The 17,379-nt window shown below is 41.2% G+C and overlaps 1 protein-coding gene across 5 annotated transcripts in view; it reads right to left on the bottom strand.

Annotated features, from left to right (window-relative positions):
- Positions 1–1,002: 1,002 nt before the first annotated feature.
- Positions 1,003–17,379, bottom strand: part of SLC30A4 (solute carrier family 30 member 4) — a 38,624-nt gene continuing 22,247 nt past the window's right edge. For 2 of the 5 annotated variants that reach the window (XM_037156457.2, XM_037156455.2), the window contains 4 exons: positions 16,626–16,827; positions 15,928–16,033; positions 15,006–15,140; positions 9,809–14,129 (listed from right to left, as the gene is read on the bottom strand). In XM_037156457.2, coding sequence (XP_037012352.1) covers positions 13,975–14,129; positions 15,006–15,140; positions 15,928–16,033; positions 16,626–16,827 — 598 coding nt within the window. In that variant the 3' untranslated portion in view covers positions 9,809–13,974. Of the gene's footprint in view, positions 1,060–9,808; positions 14,130–15,005; positions 15,141–15,927; positions 16,034–16,625; positions 16,828–17,379 lie in introns of those variants that run through there. The other 3 variants (XM_053670069.1, XM_037156456.2, XM_037156458.2) reach the window with 3 other exon arrangements.

Here is a 17,379-nt window from a genome sequence, read left to right as displayed (position 1 = left end):
TAGGAAGTGATGCATTTTGAGTATTTGTTGCTTTTTAAAACTATACCTTATTTTCTAACAAGGTTTAATAATTTACATTTTAAAACAATGGCTGCTTAACAACTAACTGCTTTGCAAAGTTCCTAAAACTCTACCAATTAGCTCTTGCAAGCTCTGTGGGCTGTCTCCAGCAGACCGTGGAGTGCACCTGGGCCAGGAGGAAAGGGGAGGTTCCAAACCCCCCAGTTTAGGGGATGACATTTACACTGATGAGCACTCTCACCTGGTGTCCTTTCCTACCTGACTTTGGGCCCTGTCAGTCTGTGCAAGGGATGCGCAGCAAGCCTCAGCATCCCCATCCGTAGTCACACCCAGGAGAAGCAGAGCCTGGCCCCCGGCCCCCCTCCTGCCCAGCAGACATGCACTTCCCTGAGCCTGCCCAGGCCCTGCCTGTAGGTGTCTCCCCTGGCAACCCCCAGAGCCAGGAAGCTTTAGTGGTGCAATGTCTTTCGCCTTTTGAAGATGTGAAATCTTGTGAGGAACTTCCACATAGCGCAGAAAGTGGGTTTACCCAATCACCTCCAATGAAGAAAACAAAAGCAAACAAAGCCTCTTTCTGAGCCTTTATTTCATGGGCTGCAAGGGGGGGGGGCAGTGCTGGGTGTGAACACATGTGGGACAGAAGAGAGCTTCAGGGGTGCAATTCAACCTGGAGTTATTTCTGAACAGTGAGAATGAAAAGCACCAAGAAGTTCATGCGACACATTTTAAATGAGCCAGTCCTTGTGCTAGGTCTTGGGGACGTTGGAAGTGGTGACTCAGAGCAGTGAAGCTCTAGCTTGACATTCTTGTTGATGACCTCGGTGATAATTGCCTTTCACCCACACTCCAAATATACCTCGGGTCCTGGTTTACGTCTTTCCTGCAAGTAGAGGTTCCTTCACTCTGCTCACAATCACAGCTCAGCACGAGCTGACTCTCACACCGGCCCCTCCTCATTCCCTCCTGGGGTCCTTACCTACTGGAGTCGTTACCTCTACCTATAGTACTGGGTTGGCCAAAAAGTCCATTTAGATTTATCTGCAAAACAAAAGACACATTTTTTATTTTCACCAATAACTTTCTTGATTTGGATATTTGGAGTATGTCAGCTATCTCCTGCTATTGGCTTTCAGTGGGTAGAGGCCAGGGGTGCTGCTAAACATCTCCCCAGTCATCAGACAGCCCCATAGTGAGGAATTATTTGGCTAAAGTGTCAATAGTACCAAGAAACTTCACAAACCACTTTTGACATGTTCAATCAGTCACAGCACCTTCTCCATACACTGCACAAATCTTTCTTTTGCATTTCAGCTGCAATTTTACCTTCTTGAAATAATAAAGCACAATAAGTTGAAAATGTTGCTTATTTTCTTCCATCTTCAATATTAAAATGGCTGCACAAAAAACTCACCAATGTGATGTTTTTTAAGAAATGCACTTTGATATATGACAGATGTCACAATACAGTCTAACAAAATTGTTTTGATTGGAGTTAAAGACAACCAAGCATCACCGGAGCCATTGTACAGAAAAGACTAAATGAACTTTTTTGGCCAGCGCAACACATCTGAATTCTCCCCGGAGTCTTCCTTTGAGTGTGGGGTTTATGTGCTCTGATTTCTAAGCTCAAGAAGGCTAAGACCTTGTCACTCATACACTCACTCATTCGGTGGGGAGGAGGTTAGTGGAGGAGGAAGGAGGATGGACCATCTTAGTTGGGGGCCAACTCAGGGGAGCATCCACCCTGAGTCTGTTACAGAGCAGGAGTTCATCCAGCTGGTGCTAGCAGAGCTAAACATTAGACACGAAGAATGCAGTGGAGAAATATTGGCTATTTTATTATGAATGGCACCACCCAGGAGAATGGGAAGTTCTGAGGTCTGTTTCGTTATCCCTCTGTCTAGTTTCATGGGAAAGTAGTCAAGGGGTCGGTCCACCTTAGTGCTCAGGAGCTGAAACAACTTAGGTCAAGGACCCTTGGTCTCCAGCTGAGGCAGGCTGCTTGCTGGTCACCTCAAACATGTTGACCTTACACACACCATTTTTCCATCCCAACAACTGGGGTTGGTTTCCCACTAGTTTTCTAAGGCTCACCAAAATCAGTTTTAAGCAATCACAAAATGTAATTAATGAAAACAAAACCAAAAAGAGGAATCAGGAAAAGGCGGAGGAAAAATAGTTATACCCCCTGACCAAACCCCTGTTCACCTCTCCTTGCAGCCTGTGCTAGTGGGCACCTCACTGTTGTCCAAATGTATGCTAGTTACTCTCTTCTTCCATCCACCTGCAGGTGAGTCTCGGAGGGAATTCCCATGGATTCTGCTTGATGCCCTGTCTACCTTCCCTCACCTGGCTCTCCTGCCTCCAGGTAAAGAAAGACATTTTCATTCCTTCATTCCGAGAAAAAAAAGATTACGTGTTGTTCCCACCAAGAGACCCAGTTCTATGTGTATTCTATCTAGCTACATAATGGTTTAAAGTTTGATTTCTCACTCTTTAATATTGTTTGTTTGCAAACTATTCGGGGAGATTTAGGGGAAATCCAGGCACCACCCATGGTATGGCTAAGGAGCAAGGGTGGGGTGCCATCTTCTGGTCATTTTTGAGTATAACAAAATTGAATTTGTTCGAGCCCCCTGTTTGTAGAAGTGAAAATGAGTTGATATTTAAAGTTAAAGGTGGAAAAGGTGGTGCGTGCAACAACACGGGTAATAAGAAAGGATTTGTGTCAAAATCTAAAGAAATTTTATAAGCTAATATAAAAACTCAGTAAAAAAGAGGAGTATAATAGAGGATATATTGAGTCAGCCAAAATCTGTTTAGTTTTTTCCATAAAAGATGCATTTTTCATTTTCACCAATAACTTTATTAATTTGGGTATTTTGAGCATGTTGGCTATCTCCCACTTTTGGCTTCTAGTGGGTAGAGGCCAGTGGTGCTGCTGAACATCTTCCAATGCATAAGACAGCCTCACAGCAAAGAATTATTTGGCCAAAATGTCAATAGTACCAAGAAACTTCACAAACCACTTTTGACATGTTTAATCAGTCACGGCACCTTCTCCCTACACTGCACAAATTATTTTTTGCATTTCAGTTGTCTTTTTACCTTTCTCAAAATAATAAAGCACAATACACTAAATATTGCTTCTTTTCTTCTATTTTCAATATTAAATGGCATCACAAAAATTCATCAATTTTGATATGGTTTTAAAAAATGCACACTGATATGACAACTGTCACAATACAGTCTAATAAAATTGTTTCTAATGAAGCTATCAAGTACTACTAGAGCCAACGTATGGAAAAAAATAAACAAACCTTTTGGTTATCCTGATACGATGGACAATGAATTTATGGAAGGTGGTCAACTTTTTAATCTTAGAGACTCAGGGGATGAGAAGTAGTGGAGGACTACTAGCTCTTTAAAAAAGTCTCTCAGGTAATTCAGATATTACCCACTAGGGGGAGGTCTTTTGTTTCTTTTTAATTTGCATCAGGGAAATGCAGGTGTAAAACCACAATGAGGTCTGGTCTTTCCTGAATAAAAGACTGACAATGCCAAGTTGGCAAAAATGTCAGGAAATGGGTGTTTTCATATACTGCTGGTGGGGGTACAAATTGATACAACATTGAAAACTCGTTCACCACTATCTAGAGACAGAAATGGGACCTGAAATGAGAAAGACTTCTGAGGCTGGTAATGCTACACTTCTTGACCTGGGTATGTTTACTTTATGATAACTTATCTTTGATTTGACCACTTAAAATATACCTAACAGTTGTAAAGTAAAAAAATTAAAAAGTCAAAGGTGGAAAAATAAAGTGGAATTCCTGAGCAGAACAATAGGTTTAGCGAGTAAACAGAAACTCAGGAAAGGAGAAAAGCAGGTGTGAGCTGAAACATATCGCTACATAGTTCAGATTCTTTCTTCCCCTAAGGGTCTGCCTGTCTTTCTTCACCCTCAGAATTCTTGCCCTGTGTACACATTTCGTTTCAACTTTTTCCCCTGCTTCAATGATCTTCATAGGGAATAATAACTTAAAGGGCTGAAATATGTTCAGGGCTTTTAGGAGAGCACCAGTGACTTTAGGGAAGATAGTTGGGTCAAATGGAGGCAGTGAAATCGAGTACTATTCTGGAGCCTCAATTAAGAAAGAGTAAACTTTGGGCTACTCTTTCACCAAGCACACATGTAATTATGTAAAGTTGAGTGATCCTAAACTATCATACTTCCATTACTTTTACACACCTGTTACTTAAAATGTTGCTTGTAATTTTAACTACATTAGTCTACATTGGTTCCTTTTTGTATTAACACATTTACTAGTTTTACTAACTATACTTAAGAGTTGTCTGTGATCTTCTAGTCCTGTGGTGCAATTCTACCGCTCTGACTTTGGGCAAGTCACTGAACTTCTCCTGGTTCATTTCTTCATTTGCAAATAAAGATTATAATGTTCTCCAGGGTACCATCTCAAGATTAAATAATACATCTAAAGGGCACAGCACAGTATCTGAAATGCAATAGGGCTCAGTAGATTGTAACAATGATTATTTCCTCCCTAAACCAAAAGTGGACTGTAGTTTGAAATGGTTGACACATGGGAGGCAGGATAGTGGTGGTGGAGAGGATGGAACTGTGGGTGGAGAAGCAAGCAGTTCCCAGATTAAAAGGGTTTTGTATGTCATGACCAAGAAAACGGACTTTATCCTACAGGCCACAGCTTCTTAAGCCATCCATGATGTGAGTGTAAGGGTGAGGTTATGGCCCAAGATATTCCCCCCAAACTAATATTGTTTCATTTCCTGTTTAATTTTAAAAACAGATAGGAATTTTGCATTAAATAATATTTTATTGATTATGCCATTACAGTTGTCCTATTCCCCCCTTCATTCCCCTCCACCCTGCACACCCCTCCCCCACCATTCCCCCCCTTTAGTTTATGTCCATGTGTCACAAGTTCTTTAGATTCTATATTTCCCATACTATCTTGCCCTCCCCCTGTCTATTTTCTACCTACCGTTTATGCTACTTATTTTCTGTACCTTCTTCCCCCTTCTCCTCCTCCCACTCCCCTGTTGCTAACCCTCCATGTGATCTTCATTTCTATAGTTCTGCTCCTGATCTAGCTGTCCTCTTAGTTTGCTTTTGTTTTAGGTGTGGTTGTTCATAAGTGTGAGTTTGCTGTTCTTTCACTGTTCACCTTTTTTATCTTCTTTTTCTTAGATAAGTCCCTTTAACTTTTCATATAATAAGGGCTTGGTGATGATGCACTCCTTGAACTTGACCTTATCTGAGAAGCACTTTATCTGCCCTTCCATTCTAAATGAAAGCTTTGCTGGATAGAGTAATCTTGGATGTAGGTCTTTGGATTTCATGACTTGGAATATTCTTTCCAGCCCCTTCTTGCCTGTAAGGTGTCTTTTGAGAAATCAGCTGACAGTCTGATGGGAACTCCTTTGTAGCTGAGGGTCCCCTTATCTCTTGCTGCTTCTAGGATTCTCTCCTTCATTTTAATCTTGGCTAATATAATGATGATGTGCCTTGGTGTGTTCCTTCCTGGGTCCAACTTCTTTGGGACTCTCTGAGCTTCCTGGATTTCCTGGAAGTCTATTGCCTTTGCCAGATTGGGGAAATTCTCCTTTATTATTTGTTCAAATAAGTTTTCCACTTGTCGCTCTTCCCCTTCCCCTTCTGGTACCCCTATAATTTAGATGTTGAAATGTTTAAAGATGTCCTGGAGGTTCCTAAGCCTCTCCTCATTTTTTGAATTCTTGTTTCTTCATCCTTTTCTGTTTGGTCATTTTTTCTTCCTTCTGGTCCACTCCCTTGATCTGAGTCCCAATTTCCTTTCCATCACTATTGGTTTCCTGTGCATTTCCTTTCATTTCAATTAGTTTAGCCTTCATATGTTCCTCTAATTTGTGACTAAAATCAACCAGTTCTGTGAGGATCCTGATCACCAGTGTTTTAAACTGTACATCTGATAGGTTGGCCATCTCTTGGTCACTTAGAATTATTGGCTCTGGGGCTCTGAGCTGTTCTTCTGCTTGATCCATAATGTTTTGGTCTGTTCGCACCTGTTACGTATGAGGGGTGGAGCCTTAGGTGTTCACCTAGGTGGGGCAACCCAGTGGCTGGGTTGTGATGCTGTATGTATTGGTGGGGTCAGAGAGGGGCAATAGCAGTTCCCTCTGCTGCTTCCTGCAAGCTGCTGGGGCCTGTGCGGTCTGTCTCACTACTTGCTCCTTCGCTTGGTTTATCTGCCGGTGAATGTGTCATCGCGGTTGGTCAGCCAGCTGCCTTGTGCCCTCACTGGGGGTCCGCCCGTTGCTACCCCACACCTGGGATCCACCAACGGCTGCCTGTGCTCCTGGGTCAGTCCAGGGTATCTTTCCTGCCCGACCCTGCTCCACTGCTGGCTCCATCTCTCTTACCAGTCTGGCTGAAAGGTTCGTTGTTGTAGGACTTCCATACAGTTCAATTTTCTGCGTTTTAGTTGTGTTTTTATTACTAAAACTTTGTTGTCTTTAAACTTGGTTGTGCGAGGAGGCACAATGTTTCCACCTATACCTCCATCTTGGCCAGAAATCTCAGGAATTTTGCGTTTTATTCTATAATGTGTTCAGTGGGAGGGAGGTGACCTTCAAAGGTCAATTCCTGGTTGAATAAAATGGATGGCATTTGGGAGTGGTCTCAATCCACTTGAGAGAAAACCATGTCTAGTCATCAAGCCAACTTTTTGAGATGTCCCAGGTTCAGTCTCATGGTGGGTTAAAGATGAGAATAATTCTGAAATCAAATATATATATTGATGGCCAAACATTATAAATTCTGCAATACTTTTCCTTAGGGATTTAAAAAAATCCTGGACCTTGGAAAATGTCCTTACACAAAAAAGCAAAGAGAGGGTGAAATAGGCTTGTGTCTGATTATTCTGAAGCTCCGGTCATCCTGAGACTGGTGAGGAGCCTGTCAGATCCAGGCTGTCCCTGTGGCTTCCCCAGGCGAGTATGATGGATTAGTGAGCAGAGGGCAGGAAGCTCCGGTCTTCACTACGCTTTGTCGTGCCTTGACCGAGGTCAGACATCGACTGTCATCACCGTTCGGAGGCAATATCCCCGTGACCGTTTACCTGTCAGCAGGTTTCCTCTGGAAGGGGGGTGGGGCAGAGATGACAGAGGAGGGTGGGGTCATGAGTCAGTCCTAGGAAAGTCGAGGGAACAGGTGTCTGTCTTGTTTTAGGGCTGGCCTTGCTCTCATGTGGTCTATTGAACATTTCTTACTTTTTAAAAAATGATTTTTTAAATTTATTCCCAGAGGGAGGGGAAGGGAAGGAGAAAGAGGGGGAGAGAAACATCAGTGTGTGGCTGCCTCTCACACACCCCCACTGGGGACCTGGCCCTGACTGGGAATCGCGAGCCCTTGGCTCACAGGCATACGCTCAATCCACTGAGCCACACCAGCCAGGGCTAAAACTTTCCTACTTACAAAAAATCCTACTCTCTTACCAAGAAATAGCTCAATATATTTTGGAGAAAAACCAACCCCTTCACATTTTTTCCCATAGTGTCAGCATTTTGTTAAAGTGAACAAGTGTTTTAACCCCTCCCCCCCCAAAAAAAACAATGTGCAAAAACTGGCAAGTGAAACACAGACAATAGGAATTTAAAAGTGTCACCAGAACAAGTTTTTGAAAAGTCGAGGACCGCAGACATGAAAGCTATTTGGTAACTTACAGAGTATAATCTTTGTTTTATTGGGTGACAACCATAGGGCAAACTTTACAGTTTATTCTTTAAAAGTCACATGAGAGCCTTAAACCACAATGCTGCTAGAAAATGACAGGATTTTTGGTGATAGTTCACTGCGGCTGAATTTTTACGCCGCCTAATCTTAAACACATAGAGATGACATCTCATCACAAGGCTTCAGACTTCCTCTTTACGCTCAGTCTATTTTATAGCTAACAGCAATGATGATAGATCATAGTTGAAACTGAATTATGACAAAACATAATTCTAGTAATATATTAAATAAAGGCAAAAGTTTAGCATAAACAAAGCTTGCAAGGCTGTTACCTTTTATTTTAGCATCTGACATGAGCCAAAAAAATGACACATCAAAAAGCAGTAGAGCCCGGTGGATAAACAACATGCAGCATCTCTTTATGTGCTACAAAGTAGTAACTTTGTTTTACTACTATTTTCAAAAATAGTTGTCTTTTCCTAGGTAACTAGAAAACTTAAAAAAAAACATTATTTTAAAAGCCTCACAACCAATTTTCATCTTATTTAGCAGATAAAATGTTATTTTTCATTTGTGAGCTTTCAGTTGGCACAAACTACATAAGGTACTCAACATACATACATACATTTTTATTTCCTTTAGTTTTGTTACAACTTTAGTGAAAAATTCCAAAATCAAGGGAATAAAGCTTTATGATGAAAAGCATTGTTAATTGATGCTGGTGATCATGGTGTTCTGGGTAGATAGAAAGCTGCTTTGCTAGTGAACGTCAGGTGTAGCATATGGTACACAGGTAATATTTGAAATCTTGCTACTCCTCTCCTATACTTCTTCCCCAAACTCCAAGGGGGATAAAGAAAAGAAAAAAGGTCAAGGGAAGAAAAGAACCTTTGCTGACTTGGGTAGCTCAGAGGCCCCAGTCCAGCAACCTCTCAGTGGGCTCTCGAAGGGCTTGCTGCACCTACGTGTGCGGCGGCGATAGCCTTCGATGGCGACACCAGTCGCGGCCAACCTTCCCCTACGCAGGGGCCGATGGCACAGGCTTCATACTTGTGTAACTACTCTGCCAACTGCAGGATCACAGCGGCCGGACAATCCATGATCACATGAGTGTGGCTCTGTTTAAGTAACACTTTATTTACAGACTTTGACATTTAAAGTTCATAGGATTTTCACATTGTAAAATATTATTATTTTCAAAAAACCATTTAAAAATGTAAAAACCATTCTCAGTTCTTTGGGCCACACAAGACAGGCTACAGGCCCGACTTGGCCTGTGAGGCACGGTTTGCCCACCCCTATCCCCCCCGGCTGCGCCTTGGTCCTCACCCATCTTTCTTCCTTGGGCGTTTTCTTTCCTTTCTGCCAGTGTTGCTGGGGCTGGAGGGACATTAAAAGTGACTGATAGGAATTTTAAAAAATGAAGGTTCTTTTTTTTTTGGGGGAAATCTGAGGATAAATTCTTTTTTTTTTTTTTAAATTTTATTTAGTTACTTTTCAAGTACATTTTTTTTTCTCTTCCCCCCCCCCGTCTCCTCCCTCCCTCCCATTCCCCCCCCCCAAGTCCTCATCTCTGTGTCTTTCATACTTGTTCCTCAAAATCCCTCCCCCTTTTTCCCCTTAAGTTCCCTTCCCTCTCCCCTCTGGTCGCTGCCCACTTGTTCTCTATTTCAGCGTCTTTGTTTTTATTCTGTTTGCTTGTTTGTTTTATTCTTTAGCTTCCTGTCAAAGGTGAGATCATATGGTATTTGTCCTTCAATGCCTGGCCTATTTCACTTAGCATAATGCTTTCCAGTTCCATCCATGAAGGTTCTTTTAATATCTTTTATCCTATCTGATTTTTTCAGGCTCATTTCTTAAACACCTAAGGGGGTGTTGTAACCTGAATTACAGAACTGGATAGGTTGTCTACTTCCTAGTGCTTTTCTTTTTAGGAAGATTATGTGTTAAGGCCTACTACTATTACTGAACCAATTAAAAAATGTGGAAATTTAATTTAAGGGACTGAACCTTTCTATTTTAATAAACCACATGGCAAAACAATACTTTATTTAATAAATGTACAGGAAATTACAATTTAAAAGTTGCAAATACAGTACATATACATATACTATACTTTGATTTTAAATTACATGGACGAACACCAGCTTCGAAAACTTTCTAAAATCAATCATATGCAAAATACTGGTTTCTGAAGGGGTAGATGTAAAAGTATATACAATTTCTTAAAACTGTGATATGGCTTACTTAATAACACGTGTTCACACGGGGAAGCACAGCTTTCCAGACACACAGCACCTTCCAGCACAAAGCAGATGCACTGGCACAGTCCAATGTTCTGTTGCAGTCATTTCAGCAGGTGTTTAATTGCAGTATTTAAATTGACGCTGTCAGAGGAAGCCTCCATAAATGTTTCCCAGTCTTGCAGAAAATCAGAAACCATTGGTAGGTCCTCCCACTGTGATTAGAAGAATGGGTTAAACCCTCTGTCAGCCAGAACTCAGTGCCGGGCCGGCCCGAATGCACAGACACAGTCAACACTGCGGAACTCCCAGTCTCTTCTCTCCAAGTTCAGTGCTCCGGCCACCACCACCACCAATATCCCTGACTGCTGATCTGTGAAACAAACCTGAACCCCTGCCTGGGGGGACTCACCTAACAGATCTGCAGTCCAAGTCTGCAAATGGTATTTTGGTTAGAAAGACATCAAGCTTACTCAGTGACTTGGAGATCAGACCTGCCTCCTCTCAACACAGGTGTCACTATCCATTTGTGACTAATACCCAAATGGCTCATGAGTTCAGTGTGGTTGAAAGACAAACTGAACCAAGTGAATTAATCTTATACCTATGAACATATTCTGTAACTCTAAATTTACTATATGTAAGGTATAGTCAACAAAAAATTTGCCTAAAAGCTTATTTTAAAGGGGCTCAGATTCTGTAAGAATACCTTATTCTTTATGATGGACTCATTAATCTAAATGTATACAAAGAAAATAAATTTCACTAATTGTGCTTGCTTCGGAAGCGAATGATGGTCTCCCTGGAGCAGTGGGAGTGGCCACTGGGGACGCACAGCCCAGAGCCGCACTAGCAGGGACTGGCGCGTGCGGCTGCGCAGCTCTCGTGGTCAGTTTGTGTCACCCATATTCAGTGTGCAGGGGACCTGGATCAGGAACAGCCAGCTGGTAAAAAGAAGGTTTTCCTCACCTAGAAACACTTTTATAAGACAGTGCACCCTTTTATGAGTGGTGCATTGTCTCTGAAAGATGGTTTCTGCTCACATTAAAATAAAAGGGAAGCTTGTGTCTATGTCTATTCTGGGAAAATTCTACCCAAGATGAACACTGTGTGTGGGGACAGCCGGTTCGAGAGACTGAACCAGAATACTGAGACTCCTAAGATCAGGAAATTTTGTTTTAGAAAATGTCAATAAAGCATCCAACACTGGAAAAGAAACAGAAAAATAAGAAATCCAGTGAGCTGGCAAATAATACTGTTGGGAGCTGTGAAAATCTGGGCTCATGTTACAGGAGCTTAGCTAATGGAGAGTGTATGTGGGAATTGCAGTCACTTCTGGTTCTGAATTTCAAAGTTCTCTGAAATATGCCTCCTTCAACTGCATTCCCCACACTGTACTTCTAAGGCAGCACAGTCATCCACAAACAATAGGCCTTTTCCTAAAATAAAACAGAAGGCTACATCTGGCCAGAGTTGTGAAACACTGGTTTAGGTATACAACTAACTTTGATCATTTGCAAATGTTAATTAAAACATGTTGCACTGAAAAGCTGCCCAGTTTTTATGTTATGATCTGTTCTCCCAGTCGCAGAATGAACCGTGGTGCACAGAAAGCCCTTCCTCTGAGAGCTGGCTGAGGAGGGGAGCCAGGGGTGGCCCGTGTGGCGGAGGACAGACTGAAGGCTGTGTCACAAGCTGGGCAGTCCCTGTTTGCATCTGCTAGGTTCACACCTTTCTCGGCAGCTTTTGTCAAGATACAAAAAGTTAAAACTGTCAGTTATCAATCTCACAAGCCCAGTAAAGTACAAAATCTGTAGTTCTTGCTACAAGAATAAAAACACAGGAAACTTTGTGTACTTCATTTAAATAGAACTCAATAATTAAGATTCACAAAAGTTTTCAGTGTTTATGCATTTTACAAAGTGATCCTTTTTAATCCTGAAATGGATTTTAGACTTTTACCCAATAACTTTTCAAGGAACAGGTCGATGTGAAAAGTGAGACACACCTACTTTAGACAAAGGATTGGTGCTGAGAAACAAGCTTGGCAGACGTGGGAAAGGACTGCAGACAGGGGAGCACCCACTGCCACACGCTGCGTACGCTCCTCCTTTCTCTTGCTAGGGACACAAAGTCAACAAATGCCCGGATGTGCACTGGCATGCTTCTCATTTATTCTTACTTGCCTTCTATATTGAAGAGTATTTTTTATTTAAACAGTTTATATGCTCCTGAAATTTCTGAAAAATTCAAATCATTATTTTAAATGGATTTACAATAAGAATTCCACAAAATTTTCAATTCAATTCAACCAACACTGGGCTTTATTAGGTACCATTAACCTTCATCAGCTCTTTTGTTGGATACCATCAACTCTTAACAACTTTTTAGGTAAATCAAGGTTTTGTCTTAGGGTTACTAATAGTGAGATACTTGGTAGGAAGATGAAATCTGTTTCATAATCTTCACTATGTTTTAAGTCATCTGCTTGTCTCAGATTTCATTTCACAACCTGTCTGGGACATTGTTATTTTACTCTGATTCTCTGCTGAAACTGGATTATTAAGGTGCACAAAGATAACAGCAAAACCAACAGTTGCAAAATGAAGCATGAATATTCACAACTGTTTAATACAACTGTTATTAATTAGGTTGTCTTCTCTTTAGAGACTTTTAACCTCCTACCACACAGATTTAATGTCCCTCCTACTCCAGGGCTTTAAAACACACACACACACACACACACACACACACACACACGTAAAAACCCTTAAAGGTTTTGTCTCCCCAGAGTAATATTTTTACCTAATCCCTTTTGGCATTCCTGCTATGATATTATTAGAAAACCTCAAAATTCTATCTTATGGTTTCCGCAGTCCATGGAGAACCCCCAGCCCATTAAACAGAAATTCTCCCTGGGGGGACGATGTTAATCCACGTGTGAGAGGTGGGTATCCCAGACTGAACCTTGGCCCCCAGAGCTCCACCCTGCAAGGGCACACACAGATTAGCTGGCACGGAGGCAGGAAGAAAGGTACCAAGCAAATTTCCTGTATAAAACATAAGGTAGTTCTAAAGAGGACGGGGCATCTGTTTATATTTTGCAGTCTCATGCTGTTCTTAAGATAAATTCCATGAACAATAAAAGTAATTTCAAGAAGACTTAAATCTGAAACTTTATACCCCATCCTTGCACCTATAATTTGTTTAAATTATCATATAGTAATTTCAGTTTAAGACTAACTTCTGTAATTCAGAATAATACTGAAAATGTTTCCTAAGCAATTTAATGACAGTGACAAAAATTTGGTTCTGATAAGATTACAAATAACCAAAAGTGTTAAATTTGAGATTCAAAACCCTATAACGTTTGGAAAAACTTGTTTATAAGGTATAACAACAACATTAAGACTTATTTGTGAAATAAAACATTTCTGAAACACTAAGGAATACATGCTTATTCCACTCTGGATAATTATTAGTACTTTCTGAAATACGTTGAGAAATAATTTCTGTAAAAAGAGTTGGGTGTCCAATTCTAGAAGCTGAGTGTCAAGATTATGTTTTTAAAAATTCAGTTTTCTAGCATGGCTTGATATAAAATGGGCTTTAAAAAGGGTTTTTGAATGCAAATACAGAATTCTTGATGCTTCCTTTATGACACACACTGTGCTGTAATTAACGAAGTGTGGTCTGGGATTGTCTTCTCTGAGGTATCCGCGGAGTCACATCTCGTCCTGTAAACAATGCTGGGAAACATCTTCATCTACAGATCATGGTGAAGTCTCATTTCACCATCGACAGAGACTGGCACTCGCAGGCTGGTTGGCTGCGGGACCGGAGCGTGGTCTGGACACAGCTGTCGGGGATCCCATTCTCTCACTCAGGTGTGCATTTATTGCTCTCACATCTGTGACTGCAGGGTGAATAAGGCAATCGTCCCCCAAACATCTTAGATTAGGAACCGGAACTCTGACAGTTTGCACAAGTTCTGTCCACTTCTTGCCTGTAACTCTGAAGCTGCACAGTACATTTATACATACCAAACGTGCTCAGTAGTAAATGCTTGGCTCTGGACTGCACTTCCTCCCACTTAGATGAACTTCCAGGAACTGCAACATCAAGAAAATATTGTCACTATTCATTGTGCACCACGCATTACTGAATAATGCACAGGGAACAACAACCTTAGTAGACTGTGAACATATTTTTATTAGTTTGATTTCTACCCTCTTGAAGTCATTCTGTTAGAGAAGTGTGTCAGTTTACAAAGCTAGATAGGCTTCTCATTGTCCCAATCTCTTTAGTCCACTCTCAGGTAGAGAAAGAGATCTAGGCATTAATTATAAGTCTTTCATCTTTTGTACTTAAAAAAGAAACCTCATGTATGTATTATTTTGATAAAAAGTAAAAAGCAGCCATCTGTGAAATAATTTACAGAAATAAAAACATAGGCTCTAGCTTTTCGTATATAGAAAAAAACATGGCAAATATACTTAATGCCTTTCTTTTTTTAAATCCTCACTCATGGATATGTTTTATTGATTTTATAGAGTGGGGGGTGGGGGCAGAGAAAGAGAGATGTGAGAGGAAAACATCAACATGAAAGAGAGACATCAATCGGCTGCCCCCCTCACATGCCCCGACTGGGTATTAAACCCACAACCTAAGTGTGTGCCCTGTCGGAGGTCAAACTCCCAACCTTTTGGTGGGGTGATGCTCCAGCCAACTGAGCCACCTGGCCAGGGCCTATACTTAATGCCTTTAATCTGAAGGCAAAAGTCTATTTGTAAGGTTTCATCTCAAAGAGAGAAAAAATTACTGATCCGCTATAAACACTGATCTGCAACTCACTCTTTTGAAGAGCCCACACCTCCCTTACAACAACTCTTTCCAGCAGAAAAGTCTTCCTATTTAACTATAAGCACAGATGTTTAATTCCAAAGACAGAAGCCCACCCACCCCAGTATTCACTGTCAGCCACATACTTAGCTGTATGTGTACGATGGCCATGGGTTTTCCTGAAGTGAGAGACCAGACATTTAAATCCTCCACTGAATGAACATCTTCTATTTTCATCAAGGCTTCTTTGATATAATCTACATTCAAATGCCTTGGTACACCTATTAATTCAGAACATATCAATTATAAGTAAAGTTTATTTTGTAAAAAAAGTTGTACAATACTGGTAGAAATTAAAAACAAACAACAACTAGCTTTGCCAAATTCATTTCACTTTAAAATATATTAATACTTTTAAGATAAACCATGCACACATATAGCAGGATATACACAAAAGGCTAATAAATATTTTAGAACTGTTCATTTCACTAGAAAGGAATGCTAATCAATCCAGAATACTTCACTTAACAAATAAGCTAGGATGGACAAAAAAAAAAAGAAAGAAAGAAAAAGGAGCATCTGATGATGATTAACCGACTGTTGAGAACTTATATTTACATGCTTATCCATAATATTAGTAAGGCAGGGATACAGAAAGTATAACAAAGTAGCAAGTTAAATTGAAGTTAAGAAATTAATAAATAAATTACTAAACATACTTGCGTTAGAATCAAGAGTTTCATTCTTGTCCTCGTGCCTTAGTTTGTTAGCAGCATGGCTTTAGCCAAGTTATGCTACCTCTCTGAACCTCGGTTTTCTTTTTGGTAAACGGGGACAATACGTCTGCCTTTCCTTCTTTTCTTAGCTATTCTAAGGGTCAAGCGGGTAACATGCAGGAGAGAGCCTGGGTTCATATACATCATGCATACGTAAGGTGGTGTTTCTGTAGCCTGGTAGGTATCAGTCAACAAGAAAAGACGTGGCTCCTGCCCTCGAGTGTCCCCTCCCGCCACCAATCTGACTTAGGGGAGTAATAAATCCACAATGGGGAGATGAGTGAGATCTTACCTTCTAGTATTATAACTATGGTGTCCCATATGATGCGAAACGTTGTAAAAGCCACGAGTAAGGAAAATACGTATGTACAGATGGGATCAGCGATCTTGTATTCTGGCTGTGAGAGGACAGACCAACATTGTGTGGTTAAATATCGACAGACGTGGAACAGACTGTGAAGCACAGTCAGGCCCACTCTGTGGCCTGTTCTTCAGCAGGACTGAGAACACTGTTGAAACTTGGATACTGCGACTGAGAAACTCTTTCGGAGATTATTTACGTATCTTTCCTCATGGGATCTATTTTCAGAAGTCGAATGGTTTGTTCTATTATTTTCCTCTGTGCCTTCTCTAAATCTTCCACCCAGAACCACAGGATATCAGAGCTCAAAGGACTTTTAGAAGTCACCCCTGAGATTTAAGCCCCCCCTGCCCCATTTTAAAGAGGAGGGAGATCAAGTGTAGAGTTGTGGGACAGTGACAAAGCTTAAACTTGAGTTCTCCGGAGAAGGCACTACCAAAGCCGGTTACACATAAGTTACCTCGTGATGTGATAACTATTGTGCTTAGTGCTGACAAAAGAGCGACACGGACTGGTGGCTCAGCTAGGCCTGCCCCTGGGGTCCACTATACTGATCGAAGAAAATCACCTTTAGTTTTAGTGTTGAAATTAAATGTATTTCAAAATAGAAAAATTAGCAATCATATTACCTTGAATCGTATGATGTATGCAGCTATTAGCACACCAACACTTTGAACCAAATCCCCCAAAGCGTGAACAAACGCTGCTCTCACTGCCAAGCTGTCCTGCCCGTGGTGGTGTCCACATCCAGAACCTGTGGTAGGAGAATTTGAAGGCAGGGAGTGGGAATGGGCATGATGGTGACCAGACTGGTTCAACAGAAACCCCATTCTGTTAAAAATAAAAGAAAACATTATTATTCTTCCTAATGCTATTGATAAAAAATACTTGTGACTAACCAGACATGAATGAGGCAACATGGAACTCATTCATTTACTAAATACTTGAGCACTTTTTATGCATCAGGGACTACGTTAGGTGCTGGAGTCAAAAGAGTGAATGAGAGACAGATCCCTATCTCCATAAAGCTTCTGTGCCAGTAGGGAAGGCAGAGGCATTAACAAACAAATTCCCAATGCACTGCTGGGCCATGAGAATACTTTGAAGAAAAAAGTAAAGTGCTGCAAGAGGAGAGAGAGTGATGTGGAGAGCAGTCAGGGAGGCACTCTGCTCAGATTCCATCTGAGCAGAGACTTGAACGAAGTCCAGAAGCAAGGGGTGGTGGAAGTGTTCAGGGAAGAAGCAGGCCAGGGCAAAGGCCCTGAGATGCAAATGTGTTCTATGTGCTTAAAAAAAAAAAGCAGGGCAGCCATTTTGGCTAGAATAAAGTGAGTGGTAAGCCAGTGGTGAGTTGGAGTGGTACATAGGATCTTATTAAAGTGG

This window comes from Artibeus jamaicensis, unplaced genomic scaffold (genome assembly GCF_021234435.1).
Source record: "Artibeus jamaicensis isolate MK-2021 breed Jamaican fruit bat unplaced genomic scaffold, CSHL_Jam_final contig_548, whole genome shotgun sequence".
NCBI lineage: Eukaryota > Metazoa > Chordata > Mammalia > Chiroptera > Phyllostomidae > Artibeus > Artibeus jamaicensis.
Note: the sequence above shows the minus strand (reverse complement) of the source record. Positions and strands in the feature narration are given on the sequence as shown.